The 22,240-nt window shown below is 44.1% G+C and overlaps 2 protein-coding genes across 3 annotated transcripts in view; both read left to right on the top strand.

Annotated features, from left to right (window-relative positions):
• cadm3 (cell adhesion molecule 3) overlaps positions 1-6,138 on the top strand; it is a 100,232-nt gene extending 94,094 nt beyond the window's left edge. The window contains exon 10 of the mRNA XM_084370046.1: positions 1,810-6,138. Within this exon, the coding sequence (XP_084226172.1) occupies positions 1,810-1,928 (119 nt within the window). The 3' untranslated portion in view covers positions 1,929-6,138. The remainder of the gene's footprint in view (positions 1-1,809) is intronic.
• Positions 6,139-9,240: 3,102 nt separating this feature from the next.
• kirrel1b (kirre like nephrin family adhesion molecule 1b) overlaps positions 9,241-22,240 on the top strand; it is an 84,915-nt gene continuing 71,915 nt past the window's right edge. For both annotated transcript variants that reach the window (XM_084370213.1, XM_084370212.1), the window contains exon 1: positions 9,241-9,759. In XM_084370213.1, the coding sequence (XP_084226339.1) occupies positions 9,714-9,759 (46 nt within the window). In that variant the 5' untranslated portion in view covers positions 9,241-9,713. The remainder of the gene's footprint in view (positions 9,760-22,240) is intronic.

Raw genomic sequence — 22,240 nt, 5'->3', positions numbered from 1 at the left:
GGTGACACTGAAAGGGTACTAAAGACGTTTCAGCACCCAGGTGGTGCAGTTGATAAACACTTGCCCACCACCACAGCACGCCAGATTCAATCTCCAGCTCCGGTGCCTCCAGCTGGTTTTCAGGATATTGAACACAGTTGCCTGGTAGCCAGTGTTCACAGATGCCAGGTCTGTGAGGGATCATGTCCGTGTGGCTGCGTTAGTGACTCCCTCTGCTTGGTTAAAGCACCTGTGCGGAGTGGAGAGCGATCTGGGGGTGTTAGTGTGTGAAGCCCCTCGCCGTCTGGGGACTGCATGTGTACGAGTCAACGGGCCAAAGAGTGTAGTACATGAGAACTCGCTGCCATCGTGTGAGAGTAAATGCAGAAATTCTCACCAATGAAGCGCAAGAGCAACAGATGAAACAACTTACAAGATGTGCGCCTGCGATTTAATGACAAGAAAGCTGCACTTTGGAAGGTTTTACCAAAGTTTGAATCGCTGGTATTTTCCTGAGCTTTTCAACGTCTGACCAAGTATGGAAAATCGATCAGGTCCTAAGAGGTGGTTTGTTCAAAGATGTTCTCTGGCACCAGGTTCCCTCCTTAATCTTTTTCTGGCTGATCACAAGCATTTGGTCAATGGCTTCAACCCCCTCCAAGTCGACTGTGACTTTTTTTCCGTTGCTCTTTCAGCTTCTTGTCCTGAGGCCTTGCTGTTAAACGATGTAGTGTCGCTCACAGCCGTGGCATAATCCCGTGATGCAAACAACCACCTGTTATCACATGACTGAAGCTCCATACCTGCATCTTGTAATAACAACCGGGTCAGGTCCGTGACAACTCATTTGAAGGATAGGCTCACCCGAAAATAAAATGTCAGCCATTATCTTCTCACCCTCGAAGTTTTGAAGAAAACAAAACATTTAAGGAGCTTCGCAGCAAAACAGCGTCGCAGCAGCCTCGTAAACAACTGAAGTAGATGAGGCTTAAATGTAAAAACACAACATAAAACCAACATGATATGGCTCCGCACTTTCACGGTCACTTTTAACGTAAGATATAAAAGTACGACCAGGATGAGTCGAACTGTCAAAATAAAGTCCAGTTTCAGGGTTGCGTTTTGATCATAGCAAGAGAATTAACTGTGGAATAAAATCTTACAAGACACAAGGTTTTAACTCGGGTGACTAAGGATGCAGCCTTGTAGTTATTGATTTGATTTGGAGGTGAAAACATGTCTAGACGCCTCGGTAAACAGATACATTTGGTTTTAAAAGAAAAAGCTTTCTAGAAGTCTAGGTTGCATATTGAGCAGTTTTTTTTAATCATATTGTACTTTATTTTTCACTGGGCGGCAGGTCCTAACTATACATTGAAACAAAGCCATTGAAATAAGGTATGAGAACTTTCTCTTTGCAATAGAAACTTAGCCCAGTTTTTCTTCAGTGTCTTTGGAACCGCAGCGCAAATAATGTTCACACAGAGAAGTCAAGTGCAAAGTGACTTAAAGAAACGTCGTAAAACCTCTCCAAAGAAAATCCCGTATGGTACCAATAAAAACCTCTTTTATCATCTCTTCTCGGGACTTTGTGTCTCCTCACGTCCCCACAACCTTAAGAAAACTTTACTGCACTGTAAAAAAAAAAGCAAAAAAGCAGCAAAAGCACCTGAAGTGATAATCTAGACATCATATTGGAACATCTTGCCACTCTGTTCTTCTGGCCTTTAGCCATTTTACAGTTCCAGTGTTTGGCTTTTACTGCCTCAGCAATCTTATTTCTCCTCTCCCTCTCTCCCCACTCTTTCTACTCTCTCTCTCCGTCCACAGGAACGTACCTGACCCACGAGGCCAAGGGCTCGGACGACGCCCCCGACGCCGACACGGCCATCATCAACGCAGAGGGAGGCCACTCCGGAGCAGAGGACAAGAAGGAGTACTTCATCTAGACAGAGGACGGAGCGGTGGAGGGAAGGAGCCGGATGAGGAGGAGGAGGAGGAAGAGTAGAGGAGAGGGGAGGAGCGAAGGGGAAAAAAACCTCCATTTGTTTTCACGACGCTTCAGTTCTTCACTCAGTTGGAGGGATGATGGGAGGGGAAGGGAGGGAAAGAACTGTGGGCAGGATAAAGCGATGAGTTGCAACTGGTACTACCCTCTTTGCATTGATACAGGGAAGTGAGATTTTGCACTGACATACGGACGAACTGAAGTCACACACTCAGACACACACACACACATAAACACACACACACACAGGAGTCAGTTTTGGGGGAAAACTCTTCTCACGCGGACTCGAACGCTCGTAGACGCTCAGATTAACAAACACGAGCCTCCTACTAACCAGACACATTAACACATTTTATACACATGACGCATCACGTTTCTAACTGTCAGCCTGCCTCGAAAAAGCAAAATTGTAAGTCACATTCCGGCATCCCGAGCTGATTCTTCACCTCTCACACCGCGCCGACCCGTCCCCTCAGCATTTAAACCCAACCAGCTCTGTCTCTTCACGCTCTGTGTCATCATTCCCTCCATCTAACAAGGCAGTATCCCTCTGTAAACATCCTAGTGGCGGAGAAATCCATCCAAAGCAAATTATGACTGACAAACATAATCTCCCTCTCTCACTGTTTAATCTTTTTATGCCATCAAACCTCTTTCCCGCGTCCTCGCAAAGCCCCTGGTACGAGCCGTCGACTTTCCCACAGCGCAGCACCACACAACATGCAACACTCATGCAAAAATAGCATTCCCGCCTTGCGCTACCAAGCCGAGGGGCTCCAGTATACATATATAAATATATATATATATAGAATTATATAGCATTCTTTTTACTTGACAGAAAATGTTTGGTGTGCTGTAAATACTCTCTCTCTCTCTCTCTCTCTCTCTCTCTCTCTCTCTCTGTCCTCTCTCTACCTTCTCTCTCTCCTTCCTCTCTCTCCTGTATCTCATACAGTCTGTTACTGCATTACAGTAACTTATATACTCTAAAAAAAATAAAAAAAAATAAGCCTGCCTGTTTTTATTACATGCGTGGAAATGCAGAGTCAAAACTATCAATATCTGGGGAAAAAAATATAAAAACAACGACGATGACGTTGCGATGATAACTAACCTTAACTGCAAATATTTGTATGAGGAACGTTTTCCTTCTTTTTTTTTTTTTTCTTTTTCTCGTTTTCTTTTTTGTTTTTTCGGGACTTATGAGAGATTTTCTCTCCTCAGTGTCTCGGTGTGTTACCGTCAGTGTTAACAGTTTACAGTGTCTGTCGGTTCGTTAGTCCAGGAGTCCATAAATCCAATTTCCGACTTGTGTTCTGATTTTGACGCCATCCTTTTTATTTGCTTTTTCTCTGCCGCCATCTTCCCCCCGCTTTGTCTCCCGAACACTAAACTGTAGCAAAACCTCGGTCGAACGCAGCTTCGAAAGGTATCAAAGTGTTTGTTGGAGTTTTTCCTAGAGTGTCACTGCCCGGCGCACGTGGGACGCTTTGGTCCTCCTTCCGCTCGGCCCCCGCTGATCTCAGCGCTCGCCTCGGCCGTTTTTCCCGTCTTGGCGAGGCGGCCTGGCGCCAAATTCATTGAGCGGTGATATCACGACTTCCTCTAAGAAGCTGGCACGGTCGCTGCTTCAGGGAGGTGAAAATGCTTGCTTGTTTTTCACTACGGGGCCGAACAGGACTGCCTACATGCATTATGACGAACTTCCCGGCAAAAAAAAAAAAAGAAAACCTTTTATGTTATTGTTTCTTTTTCTGTGTGTGTGTTGCTGCGAGCAGGAACCATTCGTCAGCTTAGCAAAAGGTTCCCATAAATGAACGGTGTCTTATTAAGGTTCGGAGTTCGCCTTGGCACTGGCAAGCTTCACTTGGCCCGGTCGTGGAAATTGATTGCAATCTAACTAAGAGGCTCTGCGCTCCAGACTGCACACGTGCCAAGGTTTGGCTTGGCGGGCAGGGAGCCGAGCCGGAGTCTGGGCCGCGCTTACACTGAAGAAAGTCATTTAGGAACTTAAATGTCCTCTTTTTTTTCTCCCCCTCAGCTCCGCTCGTCCATTTCTTTTCATTCTTTAATCAATCATCCAGTCTGCGTCCTGATCCACCTTCACCCAGTCTCTCCTCTCCTCATCACTCGTCTCCCCCCCTCCATCTCTGATCGATGTCCGATGTCTCCTTGCTGGTCTCTCTTTCATTCCGGAGTCCATGTAAACGTACAGTAGAAGTAGCGCCTCTAGGTTTGCTGGCGTGCGCTGATGGCTCTCTGCAGCACTTTTATTTTTCGAGAGTGTTTTTGGAGAAGAATCCATTTGCTGTTGTCAGTCTACCCGTAGACAGTTATGTCTGTGATAGTTTTTGTACACCCCTTTTTTGGGAACGTTCAGGGATTGTGCTTTTCGTACCTTTCCCCGCATTGTCGTTAACTGCTACCTAGCTAGCTGCTTCGAACGCAAGTGGCCCGGCTAGTGTTTCTATAAGCTAGCTATACCACAAAGGGTAACGTGACCTGAAGCAGGGTCAGCTGTTTTATTTTATTTTTTCCTTCCTAGAGAGCTCTGTTGGAACTTGGGGGGGCTGAGTTATAACACTGTAGTAAACTTGGCTTAAACAGCGATTTTTGAATTCTGTCGGACTAGACCACTTTAAAAACGCCCGAGATGAACATTTTGAAGAACTCAGAACGCTGTTTATCTCACGTTTGCTCCTCAACACTCTCCAGCTTCAGTATTCATGTCTGCAGACCAGAGGATACGCTGTCTCACAGAGTTTATTGTCCACTTTGAAGAGTAACCTTTGATTTGTATTTAACCCCTGTGGAGTTCTGCTCTGTGGAATGGAGAAATGAATACCTGCCTCATACTCAACAAAGTGTAGTGTCTTTTAAAAACTAATGGACCTGTATTTGCCTGTAATTTATCGTCCTGTCCTTCGTCTTAGTTAATGTGCTAGCATGTAGCTTGCATGAGAAACGGTTGGAAATGTAGATAGTGCTGGAGATGACGAGTGCCGACAAGCTTCTCTCCTGAGACAAGATTGGCGGTCTGTCCGACTGACCTCCCTGCTGTTCTCTGATCTGCAAACATAGGCCGTGTCCCACTTTAAAGCCGCCTGTGCCTCCTCGACACCGCAGCCCTCGGAATAACGCAGAGAGAGCTGCTGAAGTACGACTCATTCTGCTTCTTCCAGCCACCGCTTCATTAAAACGATGTCGGGGTACGATGGCGTTAAATTGGGACATGCAGTCAGTCTAATTCATATTTCATTGCATCAGTGCAGTAATGACTAGCTGTCACCAGATGCCAGCAAACAGCAGTTTTTCTTTTTCCCCCCTTCAGTCAGACCGAGCTGTCCTGCCCAACCACTCAACTCTCACCAACTCCTCTCCAGGCAGTCGCACACTAGCTGCCAGTCATCTATTTTCATTTTTTGTAGTATAAACAAATTGATTTTTAAATTATGTTTTGTAAAAGGTGTGCATAATCTTAAATGTTTTACTTTCAGTTTAATCGATAATCATTTCCTTTTTTTTTTTTTTGATTAGATTTTCCAAAACTTGAAGGTTAGAAATTTTTGTTTTCTTGCATATTTTATTGTTTCAACAACCATTTTTATATAAGTTCATGTATATAGTGTTGCCTTTACTGGATACTCTTACAAGCGCACCCGTACACACTTTGCACACACACCTTGGGTACATACACATCTGCACACATATCTGGATATGCACGGCAGGCATGACGTCTGTGACTATGGTATATTTGTACATATGTGTGTGTATGTGTGTTTGTGTATGAGTGTGAGGTGTGTATTAATTGACCCAAACAGACTCCGGAGACACTCTTACATGTGTTGCATTCACGCAAATTTGTTATTATTTCGATGACTAAAAACGATGTCTTTGTTTTTTAGGATTATTATTTCGGATGACAAGTCTTCCTTTTGAATAAATATCCATATCACATGAGAATAGTGCTGTCATGTATGTTAATTTGTACTATGGCTGATGATGTCATCAAGGCGAGACCCAGCCGCATGCCGTGGTGGGTTGGCGTCCGTTGGCTGTTATGTTCATACAGTATTTGTTTAATTTGTTTTTTTTGTTAAGATACCAGTTCAGTTGTTGACTTCAATAAACATGCATTTGGGTTAATTTCACCTGTCTTGTCGTTGGTTCTTCCTGTTTAGAAACTTTCAAATTAAGAGTTGATCCATAATCTAATCTGTTTTCTGTCTGGGTTGGTCATATCCTTGTTTACTACACAGCTTCAGGAAAATGTGACGTATCCATAAACATCTGGAAAAGGAAGAGAAACAAAGAGAAGCTCACATGAAATATGCACATATGTTCCAAATTTCTATGAATAATTTAGCATCATACAAACAATGACTTGGGTGGGTTTATTTTCAAATGGATCTGTAATTTATCAACTTTCTTTTTTTATATAATAATATTTATGACAGATTCTGATTTCTCAGAGGGTAAATACCTTCCTTTTCATCAAGCATTACTTCCATGGTACAAAAGTTGTCAGTAAATAATGAATATGACAAAATAACTGCTGTTATCAACAGGTTCAGAAAAGCCATATGCCATCACTATCTGTATTCCCTTAAATGACCAGCAGAGGGCAGTACAATGCAATAATTCAGAGTCCGTGTTTGAAACAGAAACGGTTGGTTGCTTGTTAATGAAATTAAGAAAACCACTGACTGACTTTCTCTCTAAATTCAATTTGAATCACAGTTAACACTGTCAGAAGACTTTATCTCGTGTCTTTATTTCTAAAAACAAGATGATTAAAATTTGTATCTGCTTTCTTTCTTTCTTTCTTTCTTTCTTTCTTTCTTTCTTTCCTCTTATCTTCTCCCTGCCTCCACTCCTTCAGTATGGCCTGTGGTTTTGGGGATATTGTTCCCACATGTTGATACTGTACAGCCACAGAGGTTAACAAACAGTCTCACAGTGTACACATGCTACTAGTTAATTATCACAATCCTCACACAGATGCACGTTCAGATGTCTGTCCAGCTGTTTGAGGATGAAGGACTTGTTTTAGATGAACTCTGCTGTTGTTAAGACTGGAACAAAGTGCTTTCACGTGGGTGCAACACGTGTGCCGTGCCACAGCTGACCTCATTCGATTGAAACACTGATTTCACCAAATGTATACTGCAACATGTTGCTATGTTTTCATTCTGAGGACAGCTTGTTTATTCAGTTTTGGAAATACTGTATATCAAATAATGATTTCCAATTTTGTATTAGAACATTATTGATATTGCAAACGTTACCTTTCTGAGTTTGGATTTCTTTTCCAAAACTACATAGTGTGCCTTTAAATGTTTGGTAATGTTTGTTCATCTGACCCCAAGCTACCCTAAAGAGTAGTCATACCCACGGAAAATGCCGGAAAATGACATTGAAAATTGTCTAAAAGAACCAAGTCTGAAATGCTAAATGTATTAAGTGTGATGAGATATTTCTGACTAAGAATCAGACAGAATGTTGACACACTGCATGTTCCAACTGAAGAAATAACAGTGTTCAAGCAATGTAATTAAAAAACATATAATGTGATGAGGTTGCCATAGTTATTTATTTTAGTTCACACAGTATGACGAATCTCCAAGAGTACAGGAACGGACTGTAATGGACTATCACAGTGATAATGTAAGGTCACTGTGGATACTCTGGTAACTGAGTTCTGTGGTAAGTGGTAACATACAGATATGTGACATCACATCTTTATCCAATGAAAAATTCCTACATGTGTTGTCGATTGTTCTTTAGTCTTAGTTTATAGTGCACTGTAGGCTACATATTAGTTCCTTGGTTCATATTTTGTCATAATTTCGCACCAGGTGCTGCTGGAGAGCAAAGCGTTGTCGTTTAACATTTCGTAGTTAATTTATTTTTTAGAACATTTTTTAAAAACATTTTTAATAAGTTATATGTTTCTAAAAAGTGATGGAAACAAAACCGGCCCTTTCAAAGAGTGGTGGGCCATGTCCCCAGTGCCCCCAGTGTAAAAGACACCTATGGACAAAACAAAACAAAAGATTTATGACCCGTTGTCACTTTCATGTTGACTTCATATTTGTGTTCTCAGGGAGTGATGGGAGGATCATGTTTATCATGTTTTAAGCTCAGTACTACTAGTTAAACTTCAGTATTTCCTCATAATATTAATATTAATAATATTAAACAGTTGCCAAAAAAATACATTTGGCAAAAAATAGTCTCAGTTATTTTGTGTTAAAGGCTCACTGTGTAGTTTTTGGGAAGAAGTTGTAATCAGAAGCTAAATGTCTCCATTGATTGACTTTTGTATGCTTAAACAAACTAAATAAACAAACTCTTTTTGTTTTCTTTACTGAATAAACTGAATAAACAAACTGACCTTAAAGGATGACACAATGTTTTATTGTTTTACTTTGTATATGTGGCGGACCCTGCCACCTTTCTAGCTTCAAACAGTGTTCTGGGGACCTTATTTTCCTCTAAGGACAGCTTGTTTATTCACTTATGGAAAATATAAATATTCCTGAGTTTGTATTATGACCTCAGTAAAGTCGTAAAAAATTTGACTTTGGATTTCTTCCCCAAAACTACATAGTGCCCCTTTAAGAGTTTAACATTGAAAAGCTAACACGCCTTATCCAGAGGGTTTCGGTTTGGTGTTATTACACTGCTTGACAGTACTGACCGAGCAAACAGCCCTCACAACTGTTGATCCACATGATTCAAAACTGGGACCTGGACATGACATCTTCTTTGCCCAGATTTGCTTTGCCCACTTAAAACCAGTGAGAAAGGCAAGGACAAAGACAGGTACTTGGAAAACTGTTGTTTAAAACAACATGTCAGATTCTAACTTTGGCATGAATTTATATTTTCATTATTTACAGCAACAAGCTGATTGAGAAAGTAGGTTTTACCTGTGGCCTTCCAGCTGTAAGAAAGGCCTTTCTATCACCACTTTCTGTGCACTGGTCACTTAATGGTTGCAACTAGAATGACTAGAATTACAAATCTGTGTGATCAACAGTGACAAGTTAGAATTTCTTATTTCAAGCATCTTATTCTTTTGATCTGTTTGTAAACATAAAACAAGTAAAACTGATCTATGAACAGTAATTAGACATTGTTAGTATTTTCTCAAAAATCTGTTTAGATATAATAAAAGATTTAAATGCCTAACCTGCTCCAGAATATTCTGTTTAAGGTGCACAGTTGGGAGTCTAAAGCACTTAAAGCGCAGTTCACGTGTCGGCCGCTGGAGCGCCCTTCACCTCCTCACTGTGGAGTCCAAAACGGAGATTTGGAGCGGGGGGGCGTGGAGGAGGAGGAGAAGGAGGGAGGGAGGGAGTGTGTGCTACTGATTGTATGAGAGAGGAGAGGGGGGCAGAGAGAGAGAGAGAGAGAGAGAAAAGAGGGAGAGAGGAATTCAGTCCTGTTTTAAATGGGAATCTAGAGCGCAGAGAGGAAAAGAGACGCAGAGAGAGAAAAAGTGGAGAGAGATTTATTTTACGCACGGGAGAAAGAAGGAAACGAGCAGAAGAAAAGGAAAGAAGGAGAGAGGAAGACAGGCATCGGGATTTTTTGGGCTTCTTTCACTCTCATGACTCAAAGAGGATTCCAGTTAAATTCACCCGGTCGGGAGGAATTGATGGTATCTTTTCGGGGGAGCAGAGCCGAGGGGAGGAATCTGAATGCGCTCGGCTGAACCATGCCAGCCCTGTGGATCATAACTTTGGCGATCACTTTGAACCAAGGTGAGAGATGTTTGAACACACTCAGTGTGAGCTGGCTGAGAGGCTCGAGTAGCAGCGGAAAGTTTCTTCATCATGTTCCTCCTGTTTTTACCCTTCCTCTCTGCCCTGTTGTGTGCGGGCGTCTGTGCGCTTTGTGGGTGTCTCTCCGTCTGCGCTGGCAGCAGCGTGTGTGTGTTTGTGTGTGTGTGTGTGTGTGTGCTGTGTCTGGCTGCGCGCGTGCGTGCGTGTAAATGTGTTATGTTGTTATAGATTTGTGCTCGCCTGGACATCATCATCATCATCATCATCATCGCAGCCCCGCAGGCACTGAGGGGAAAAGTGTCGTGGGGTGTTCAGGGTCTGCGCTCTGCTGGGGGAAAAAATGAGATTTGGAGTGCAGACGCAAACGGTCCACACGCGCGCGCGCTTGCGTTCATTTCTCTTCAATGACATGTTTATGTGAGAGAGATGTGCAGCATCTGCACGCGACATTGCTTTGACGTGACCTTTGTAACGCATGGATAGAGAGATTTGGGTGACACAAACAAACGCAGTGGGGGTCAGCGGGAGATGTGTTCCGAGGACGCGCACATACACACACACAAAATTGCACACAATTGCACACACACACACACACACACACACACACACACACACACACACACACACACACACACACACACACAATTACACGCACACACAATCACACACATACACATTGCGCATAGCCTGCCAGCCGGGGATGATTGATGAGGCGAGGATCCAATGCACAGTCTGGTCACCGGGCTTTAACATGAGTCACACTGGATCAATTTCCAACGCGCGCACACGCACGCGCCAGGCACATGCATTCCTTCATTCTCAGTGTGTGTGTGTGTGTGTGTGTGTGTGTGTGTGTGTGTGTGTGAGAAAGAGTGGGGAATGAAGCGCAAGTGACCCTCGAGACAGAATGAGTGCGCGCGCGCGCGTGTGTGTTAGAGAAAGAGAGAAAAAGAGAGAGAGACAGTGAGAGAGAGAGATAATAGAGACCAGCGCGTGCTCCTCTTAGCATGCAGGTAGAGTCTGGCGTGCTCGTGCCCGTGCGCGCGCGCGGCCCCCGCTGTAAACGTGCCAGGTGCCAAGAAAAATTCATATTTTACCGTAAAGACGGAGACATATTCACTGGACTGGAGGAGAGCCCCATTACTAATATTAATGTCCCTATTTATCGATCACCTTGATAGATTGCCCTCTCTTTCATCCTCTCTCTCCACACACACACACACGCACACACACACACACACACACACACACACACACACGCACACACACACACACACACACACACACACACACACACACACACTTCAGGGGGAGAGAGAGGATGAGTGTGCGTTTGTGTTTGAGGGCAGCCACAGCTCCAAAGGCAGAGGTGATTAATTGATGTGGCCTGATGTGAACAGTTCAACTGTGTGCGTATGTGTGTGTGTGCCTGTGTGTGTCTTCGTGTGTGTGTACCTGCCTTAGCACCTGGGTCCCCGGTGCCGCAGGCTGCCGGTGTGATGAACCTCAGATAGTGATCTGCCGAGACAGACAGTCAGAAGACTCCCAGGCTGGAGCAGAGCTGACCACCTCCGATAGAAATAGAATAGAACAGAATGTATCAGATCTGATCAGCTGACATCACGATAAACGTCAATCAATCAAATATTCCCACGGAGCTCAGATTCATTAGAGCCAAAGATAAAGTTCGGCTTGCGATGAAAGAGCTGAGAAGAAAGAGGAAAGTTTGATTACTCTGGCTATGAAGAATCAAACGGAGCAAAACAAAGCGGAGCATGAGAGGAAAGAACAAGGCGGTTAAGAGCAGGACAGGACAGAACAAAAGAGAACAGAACAGAGCAAGGCGAAAACAGAGCGGGCTGGACCACGACAGAACAAAAGAGAGAACAGAGGAGGACCAGAACAGGGACAGAAGACAAGCAGAACAGAGAAGACAGGAATATGAAAGTACAGAGCAAAGCAGAACAGAAGAGAGAGGAGAGGGATGAAACAGAACAAAAGAGAACAACAAAACAGCAGAACCAACAGAGAGGATCAGAAACAGAACAGCTGAGAACAGAACAAAACAGAACCAAAGAGTGACAGAACATGGCAGACAGCACAGGACAGAATAAAACGACAGAACCAACAGACAAGATCAGAAACCACAGGAACAGAATGAAGCGGAACAGAAACAGAACATCAGAACAACAGGCCATAACAGAACCAGAGATATAACCAAAACAGAACAGTAGAGAACAGAGACTACATAGAAACAGCACATCAACAAACAGGGTCGAACGGAGCAACAGAGAACATGGAAAAGCAGAACCTTTAAAATGGAGAACAGAGACAGAACAGAGCAGAACAGTGAAGACCAGCCGAGAACAGAAGCAGAACAGCAGAGAACAAAGCAGAACAGTGAAGAACAGCAGAGAACAGAAGCAGAACAGTGAAGAACAGCAGAGAACAGAAGCAGAACAGTGAAGAACAGCAGAGAACAGAAGCAGAATGGAGCAGAACAGTGAAGAACAGCAGAGAACAGAATCAGAACAGTGAAGAACAGCAGAGGACAGAGTAGAACAGCAGAGAACAGAGCAGAGAACAGTGAAGAACCACAGAGAACAGAATCAGAACAGTGAAGAACAACAGAGGACAGAAGCAGAACAGTGAAGAACAACAGAGGACAGAATCAGAACAGTGAAGAACAGCAGAGAACAGAAGCAGAACAGTGAAGAACAACAGAGGACAGAATCAGAACAGTGAAGAACAGCAGAGAACAGAAGCAGAACAGTGAAGAACAGCAGAGAACAGAAGCAGAACAGTGAAGAACAGCAGAGGACAGAGTAGAACAGCAGAGAACAGAGCAGAGAACAGTGAAGAACCACAGAGAACAGAATCAGAACAGTGAAGAACCACAGAGAACAGAATCAGAACAGTGAAGAACAGCAGAGGACAGAATCAGAACAGTGAAGAACAGCAGAGAACGGAGCAGAAGAGAGCAGAAACAGAGGCGAGCAGCAGCCCATGTCTCCAGCTGAGCCGGTGTAAGCCTGTAAATGTGATCAGAGTGAATCCGTCCCCTACATGCAGCAGCTGCAGCCTAATGTGTGTTTAGCCTGTTTGGAGTCTTCCAGGTGTCTCTGCCTGCGCTCCTCTGCTGACAGCTCTGACTGTCTCTCTCTGAGCAGCCTGATTTACCGCTCGGTCCAGTGGTGTGCCAGCCTCCCTAACACAGGCCAAATACATCTCTGTGTGGTTGACCGCGCGTCTGCGGGCCTCTGTAATTACCGTTCGGCCCTGTATGTGTATATGTGCGTGTGGGTCTGTTGCAGCGTGTTGCCGCTGTGATCCGACACCGCTGCCAGCGCCGGTCTGGCCACAGGCGAGGAAGCCTGTTTCTCAGAGTCGATTCTTGAACAGCACTTTTGCTCGAGCTGAACATTTTTGCAGCCTGATCATGCAAGCAAAGCAAGCAAAGCAATTCTTGCACTGCAAGCACCTGTCCCATCTCTCCTCCCTCTCTTTCACACACACACACACACACACACACACACACACACACACACACACACACACACACACACACACACACACACACACACACAGACTTTCTTTTTCTCCCTTTTCTCCCCCCTCCTCCTCCTCCTCCCACTCTTTTCTCCCGTCACAAGAATAGAGCAGAAGCGCAGATGTAAAGAGACAGGCCAAAAGACAGAGAGATGGAGGCAGAGAGAGAGACGAAGAAAGGAAGAGACAGCGGGGTTCAGTCCTAATCTGTTGACAAGAGGGGGATGTTTGAGGATAAACAGAGGCAGAGCAGGAGCGCTCAGGAAGCACACACAGAGAGAAAGAGGAGGCCCTGTTGGCCTGAGACTCTTCTTCAGCAGCAACCCAGCTGGACCATCAATGTTTGATGGTTTACATCAGCACAGGTTTATACCAAAGTGGGCTCCAGGGGCACCCAACAATCCTTAGAAAGGTCTCTGAAGATGTATCTGGAAATGCAAAGTCAAAGGCGACTGGACCTGCTTTAGATTCCTGAAGGCTCCCATGAAAAACAGCTTCAAGAATCCGAAGCTGCCTTGGACCTCGCTCTCTTAGGCGCCACAGACCCCAAAATGGCTCCGAGATGGTTTATTCTACTCGCTGTAACTTAGCACAGTGACAATCTGTATGAGATTGTCTTTGATCATTAGTTTCAACTCTCCACTGTTCCGCCCTCAGACAGTTGTGTAATTCCTTTCTGAATCATCCAACAACAAAAATACTCTCAGATGGGGTTTGTGGGTTAACTCTGAGCTGCTTTGGCATTTACAGCACGTAAAGAGTCGGAGGAAACTCATGAGCATGTTTTTACTTCCTTCTATGTAATGAGCCTCTACTTTATTAGATTTCACGAGCATGACCTCATACAGAAAGGCTTTTTTGAGTATTGGACACAGTCTACAGTGCGTAGTGGAGGATATGAACTGCTGTATAATGTCCAACTAATTCAGTTGTTCTATTCAGTTATTCTGCAGGGGACCCACTGTTGCAGGAGTGGATTAACCTTGTAAATTTGGCCCCCAGTTGGCGCCTATTGACACCTCCCTCCACCACCAACACCCCCACCCTGTGCAAATGCACCCTGGGGCTTTTTAGTAGACACATTACTTTAAAGTACTGTGAGCCATAGGAGTGTAATGTACATTTGGACATTAGAGGAGCCCTTCTGGACTATTCGTAAAGGGGCACTATGTACAGTAGCTTTTGGAAAAGAAACTCAAACTCAGAATTTGAATATTTACAATATAAATGAATAACTACATACCTGTAGGGATTTCCACAAAATGTGTCATATCACATTACATGTTTATTACCTGACTTTCACCGAGGGAGGTGGAGGGGATGGTGGTGGAGGGGATGGTGGTGGAGTTGCAGGCGACAAAGCTGCCAAGCCAGTGATCGCAGTTTGACAAAATTTGTATGTTTGCATGTGGATATATTTCACGAGAGACTACAGCCTCCCTCCTGTTTCGAGGAGACCTCGGGACAATTTGCAGCCTGTTTGTGGTGACAAAACCTGGTGCTTTTAACGAGGCCACGGGACCTCGGGACATCCAAAACATGATGTTTTCCTAACCCTAACCACACAGTAAAATCTGACAAAATGACTTTACGTACCTCAAAATTACTATTAACTCAAAAGTAAAGTTGACTAATAGTTTGAAGTTGTGAAAACGTTTTTTGCTCGTACCATGTTTAACAGTCTACTTTACTTGGTAATTCTGAGGTCATCAGTTTCCTGACTTTTTTAAATTAAAGTCAGCTTTTAGGATTTAAAGTGGCTTTTGTGCCTGAACCTAACCAGAGCATAAGCACAGCGCTGCGCCAAGATCAAAATGTAAAAAATTGAACCTTAACGCAATAAAAAGAAACGCAAAGTTTAAACCTCATCATAGTTTTGCAGAAAACTTACTCTCCCAACATTTCCTCTGGTGATTGGGTTGCTTGTCATGTTCAGACCAACAACAGCCCTGCATGAAAAAATGTCTCCCCCTCATTTATTTGAATGAGGGCTGCCAACACAGAGAACTACGGGGAAACATTGTGTTCGCTAATCAAGCGCACATTCCAGGTGGAAGATTTTGTAACACGAATGCCGTATTTCTGCTGCTTTCCTTACAGAAGACAGAATGCCTGACACCATGCGAACTTTCCAGAGCAGTGTAATCATTCCTTCCAGATCATTCACAGCCTCACCAGGGCCTTCAACAACACGTCCCCCCCGATGCAGCCCCTGCGTGTTCTGAACACTGAGCTGTTTTTGGGTTTGAACACCCGCCGAGAATACAAGAAAAACTAAAAATTCAGGATCAACACCAATTTTATTTCAAAAACAGATTGCAGTTAATCAAGTCAGAGCAAACAAAAGCTTCCAGGGGCCCCGAAGGTCTGCGGCTGCAGGGAAGTGGCCTGTTTTAGAATTACTTTTAAAAGAAAAAACAGGTTTCATCAACCTTGTGTTCTCAATTTACACTTTAAAATCTAACAAATTGAGGCCAGAAGAAGAAAATATTAATCAGGACCACGGTTTGTTGATCACTTTTGCTCAGTTTACAACAGAACTAAATGTTCTTCTGCTTGTTGGATTTTTTCATGTGAAGCATCACTGATGAGCATCGCCTGCATGAGCGGCCTCAGGATGAATCAAACCTCCAACCTTTAGCCATTAGTGCCATACTGCAGTGATCAGGAACATAAAGTATAAAAGGTTGACTGACTCTGTTGCTCTAATTGGGTGTTAAAAAAAAATCCACTTCAATAAAAAAAAAGAAAGAAACTGCTGTACTCTCAAATGAAGATAATTAAAAATGGCATGACGAGCCTTGTTTAAGAGCAGAGCGGAGGTTCAAACAACATAGCGGCGGCTGAGTTAAGTGTGTGTGTGTGTGTGTGTGTGTGTGTGTGGGCCTCATCCCAAAGCCCTCCAGTACCTGACAGATCCGATATCCTTATGGAGCGGGAAGCGTAATCTGAGGTGACAAGGAACAGCAATTAAAATAAATAAATAAAATAACCGCCACAATTAGCCGGCGCTTAATTCACCGCGATGCCCCGATAATCTAGTAATCTGCTAAAACGCCGTTCCCCCATCCCTCCTCTTCAAGGGCCGATGTGTGTGTGTGTGTGTGTGTGTGTGTGTGTGTGTGTGTGTGTGTGTGTGAGAAAGTGTGTGTGGGAGTGAAAGAGTACGCAGATCCTAACAGAGAGCGTCGACTGGTATTAGGACTGACACCCGTCAATCTGGCTGATATGTCAGCCTGAATGAGGGAAGAGTAGTGGACTAGGAAGGAATGGAGGAGGAGGAGGAGGAGGAGGAGGAGACATGCAGAGAACTAGAATAGAAAGTAAGATGAGGGGAGAGAAGAAGAAGAAGAAGAGGAAGAATTCAGGTGAGAGGAGGAGGGGGGCGGAGGAGAGAGGGGAAGGAAGCATTCATGAAAAGAGAGAAGAAGAAGAAAGTGGGGATGAAGCCAGAGGAGAACTGAAAAGGCAGAAAGAGATGGGGACTGAGGGAGGATGAAGGCAAGAGGAAAGTAAAAAAGGAGTGCAGAGGAGTGGGAACTAACAGGATCAAAGGAGGACAGGGCTGGGGAGTGAAGGAGGACGGCAGAGGAGGAGGAGGGAAGCATTGATAGAAGAAGAGCAGAAGAAACAGGAAGAGGGGGGAATCAGAGGCCAGAGGGAGGAGTGGATGGAAAGAGAAGGGAAGAATAGACGGTAATGTGGGAAGAGGGCAAAGGAGAGGAGATGGGAAGGGAGGAGACATTGATGGAGGGAGGACAGAAGGAGCAGTAAGAGAAAATAGAAGGGAGAGGAAAGGAGGAGGAGCGCTGAGATTTGGAGGAAGAGAGATGAGAGGGAAATAGAGGAGGAATAAATGAGAGGGAAAAGAGAAGGATGGTCAGAGGAGGCGTGGAGATGGATGGAGTGAAGGAAAAGGAAGGAGCAGCGAATGGAGGAGAGAGGAGATAGGAAGACAAAGGCATGAAATGAGGAGGGAAACAGCATTTTGAGGGGAGGAGGGAAAATTGGTTATGAAGAGGCAGAGGAGGGAAAGAGGAGGACGGAGGATGTGCTGAGAGGAGGGCTGAAAGAGACAAAAGAAGGCAGGGTGAAGGAGGAGGAAAACAGAGAGAGAGGGAGCATGGGAGAGAGGAGGGAAGGAGAAGTGAGGACCAGTTGAAATGGAGGAAGAAAGCAACAGAAAGGAGAAGGGAGATGATGCAGTTGTGGAGGAGGGCACAGGAGTGAAATGCAGAGGAGGAGCGAGAGCAAACAGCAGGAGAGCAGGGCCAGGGAGCAGAGATTTATGTATGGAGAGGTTCGGAAAAAAGAGAAGAGGTGAGATGACAAATTGAAAAACAGAGGAGTAGATAAGGAGAGAGGAAAAGAAAAGAGGATGAGGGGTAGATGAGTAAAGGAGACGAGCAAAGAGGAGATGAATGGACAGAGGTGTTGAGACGGATGGAGGTAAGGAGCGAGGTGAGGCAGGAGAGAAATTTGGTTATGAAGACGGTAGAGGAGTGAAAGAGGAGGATGGAGGGAATGCTGAAAGGAAGGAGGATAAAGGAGGAGGAGAGCAGGGTTGGAGTGAAGGAGGAAGTAGATGAGAAGAGAAGAAAAGAGGGAGAGCTATGGAGGAGGAAGAGGGCAGAGGAGCAAAGGAGAGTTGAGGACAAGGAATGGAAGAGGCACAGGAGAATAAAGGGGAAGGGAGGTGGGAGTGAAACGCAGAGGAGGAGCGGGAGCTAACAGGAGTGAAGGAGGAGGAGAGCAGGGCTCGGGAGCAGAGATTTATGTGTGGAGAGGGTTGCAGCGAGGGAGCAGAGGGAAACAGCCAGGCCTATTATAGATGGGGCTCTCCTGGGAGAGCAGGGCCTGGAGTTTTCCAGGCATTTCCAGCATATTTCACCGCTGCTCCAAGCGGCACGCTGCAATGCACAACGCTCCGCCCTCGACAGCGTCTCCAGCCCTCTAAGGATAAATAAAGTGGGTCTCCTTTCTCTGCATGAGTATTCAATAAAAGTGATAAAAGGCTGGAAGTAACCCTTCTTAGCTTTTTTGGAAGGGAAAGTGAGAATCCAAACTGGCCACCCTCTCCAAGGAAGGCTTTCAAAGAAATGCAGACATCAAGCATAAAAGCACCAAAAGCACAAAAGTGCTTCCTTTTATATGAGGGAAAATGTCAACAAAAAGGGCTGCGAGATCAAATAAGCTTAGTGTGGAGGTAGTTTAAGTTTCTACCTCTCCCTCCCTCTATCCCTCTCTCTCTCTCTCTCTGTCTGTTTCTTTGTCTGCCTGTGTTTTCTCTCTCTCTCTCTCTCTTGCTCGCTCGCTGGTTGTCTGAGAGTCTCATGTGTGGAGGTGAGAGAGAACAATTGAATGGGCCTCCCACATAAAATCCATTCAGAGACATCTTGAGGATTAAGAATGAGAAATTGTCCAGCGCAGTGAATTAAATCAATCTGATCCATTACAAGATCACTATCACAAGGTTTTCCCTTTTGTCTTTGCCCTGGATTATGCATGCTGCTGGATGTGTGTGTGTTTCTGTGTGTATGTGTTTGTGTGTGTGTGTGTGTGTGTGTACTTGCTCTTACACCGTACACTGTGTATTGCACCATCCTTTGTCATCAAGGACATAATTTGGTGATTACTTATTAAAGTGTGGTTAGGAAAAGATCATGTTCTGGCTTACCTGGTTGTGTTACCACAAGCACAACTGGAAATATTGCTGACGTCTTCTCAAAATATCTGGTTTTTGGTATCTTCAGTTTTCTTGCCAGAAAATGTTCAACATCTCGTCACAAATATCCAGTGGTTTCATGCTTACAAATGGTGAAACACTGTCTCGAAAAGCAGTCTCATGCTTTGCGGCTGTGTTCACCACCATCAGCTCCACCTCCTGACATGAAAGTCAGCTCATATACACGTATTACGCAAACATCAATATGGTACGTACGAGACGTACACATTTGAATATATTTGTGGTTTGCAGAAACATCAGAATTTTCCATTAAGTGATTAACAGGGCTGGATGTTTTATGTTACATTTCCGCATTTAAATGTCTAAAAACGACTAGACCTTTGCTATAATTTTCTTGAGTTGTGCTCTTTCATTATCCCAATTTTCAACAATGTTCAAACCCCGTGAAATCTGCAGTTTAACTCAAGGTAATGGTGCGTTTCAATTCGTCGTCTGTTGCTATATATATAACTTCAAGGTAAACATCGGATGATATGCCAAAGAGTGAGACAGGAAGTCAGTGAACGTGACTAAACACAACGGCAATAAAACTTTATTACATCTCCTCGTCTACAAACGTTTCGGCCTGAGTCACATCAGACAGATTTTCATATGCTATGATGGTTGTTTGACAATGACGACAACAACCCCCATGATCCCACCGTACAGTACTTCACAACATCATCATAGATGAGTGTTTCCGCTGTTTTGATTGAGAGGCCCCCAGTGGCAGAAAGTACATACCGTGCATTTAAATCAAAGTTCTGCCAATTTTAGACTTTTGGGGGGATTTTGGAATGGCTGTTTGTGTTCAGGCAACATTTAACATTTTAAAACATTTGTTTGTTTTGTTCAGTGTGGAAAAAAGGGATTTTTGCAGGAGAGAACATAGTATTTCTCAAAGTAAAGTAGTAGACCGCTTCCATGCTATATTCCATTAAACTACATATAGTGTATGTGCGTTACCATCTAATTGTATTTCCAGTCGTCCCTTTCATCCTCGTCTAACCAGGCAGTTACTAATTCTATTAAGACACCATATCTTATCCAAACCAAAGCTTCTGCTAAAGGAAAAGTTTGTAATATTTAATACTTTCTCTTTTAAAAACCCAATGTGTGACGATCATAATCCTCATTTTTATACACCCTACAGACCCAGTATCCACTGGCTCCACTTTCACTTAATTTAACATTTAGCGCCTTCCAATCTTTCCCACGGAGGCTTTTCCAAACTTATTTCCCTTATCAGAAACTGAACTTGTGTAACCAAATGATTTTATTGCGTGGGCACCACGACCGAGTCTCAATATATCCCTCCATCCCCTTTTATTTCTTTTCCTTTGGTGGATTTTAAACGGTGATAAAAGAAGAAGCAGCGATTTGAAGATGGAGATGGACAACATGATTACAGATGATGAAAGCGGGTATCCATCACCACCCACTCTGTTTGTGTTTCCATCCTCCTTCTGTCTGTCTATCTGCCTGTTCCTCCTCTCTCCCCTCTTATGTTTTAATGTAAGTCGATAACTATCAGGAGCTGATAACACCCCGGGCTCCGCTCGGCATGGCGAGGCTCGATGAGGCGAGGAGAGGAGAAGGCGAGAGCAGGGTTGGGTGAGGCGGCGGTGGCAGTGGTGGTGGTGGTGGTGGTGGTGGTGGTGGCGGTGGGGGTGACACTATCTCCCCTCAGTGAAGCCTGATATGCCCGAGTGCAGCAGAGATAAGCGAGCATCTCTCAGCGGTGGCGGTGAACGGGGGCAGTGACGTCACGCTGCTCGTCTCTCGGCCCTGTGGCGGTAAATGAAGTCGTGGCGTCACAGGTGAAGATTATGTCAGAGTGAGATTTGTCATTGTTCGGGAGAGGAGATTAGACTGTGTGTGTTTCACAGAGTGTGTGTGTGCTCATGGTTGTTCTTAATGAGCCTTTTCTCACTGCAGACATTTTGACTTGTTACAGCAGAAATAGCACAGGTACAAACAATGGCTCTGTTCTAGTCGAGTTTGCCGCTAAGTCGTGACAGGGTGACAGCGAGCTAAGATGCACAATACCAGGACCTTGAAAGTGAAGCAGCTAATTGGAATTCAGCCATCATTAATTTTATTATTCACACCTGTGAATATCCTACATTTAAAATATCTTCCAAGAAAAAGGCTCATTGAATTTGATGCTGTGAGGTGGTGCTGTTCACTACTTTCTCCATTCAGCGATTAGTTGATTTGTCTATAAAATGTCAAAAAGTGGTGAAATATGTCCTTAGTGTTTCCCAAAGACCAAGACGACATCTTCAAATGTCTTGTTTTGTCCACAACAATAAAGATAATCAGTTGACCGTCATAGAAGAGTGAAGAAACCAGGAATTATTCACATTTAAGATGCAGAAATCCGAAAATTTGGGGTTGTTTCCTCTTAAAAAATTGTTCAAACTAAGTTATCGATTATCAAAATAGTTTCCAATTAATTTAGTAGTTGACAACCAATCAATTCATCATTGCAGCTCTACTGTGAGAACCTACATACATTTATCCGTAATGTCTGATGCAATATATGTTTGTGGTATTTCTTTCGTTTCTTTCAATTATGTTTTGTTATTTAGGTGAAACGGGTTCTCTTGAGATGCAAGACAAATTTCAGAAAAATATCTGGATAATAAAGTGGAATCAATCAATAGACCAATCAATCAATCAATCAATCAATCAATCAATCATTCAATCAATACACTCACATCATGGAGACTTAAGTCCAATCAGGGGACATAAACCAAGATCCCAAAAGGTAGGCCATTTAATTGGAGGACTTAGTTTTTTCATTAACGTTGTGATAAATCTCTGTGGAATCAATGTAAATCAATGCGATGTTCTTCTAAGTGAAACTAGAAGGTGTGTGTGTTTTGTGTGTGTGTGTGTGTGTGTGTGAGAGAGAGGGGGGGGATTGTCATGGGAAAGAAGAAGTGGGTGTCTTTTTTGTATGTTCCTTAAGAAAGGTACTGTGACGCTGTGTGTGTGTGTGTGTGTGTGTGTGTGTAGCTCTCAGCCAGGAGCGATGAAGAAAGAGCGAGGTTGCAGGTTTGTGTGTCTATGTGTGTGCAAGTGTGTGCAAATCCACAATATACGACGAGGGCCAAAGGAAAATAAAAGAGTAGGTCTGCCTGGCTGTGATTGAGGCAAAGCGAGAGAGGGAGAGAGAGA

Source organism: Pagrus pagrus (assembly GCF_965226575.1).
Source record: "Pagrus pagrus genome assembly, chromosome: 12".
NCBI classification, from domain to species: Eukaryota; Metazoa; Chordata; class Actinopteri; order Spariformes; family Sparidae; genus Pagrus; species Pagrus pagrus.
Note: the sequence above shows the minus strand (reverse complement) of the source record. Positions and strands in the feature narration are given on the sequence as shown.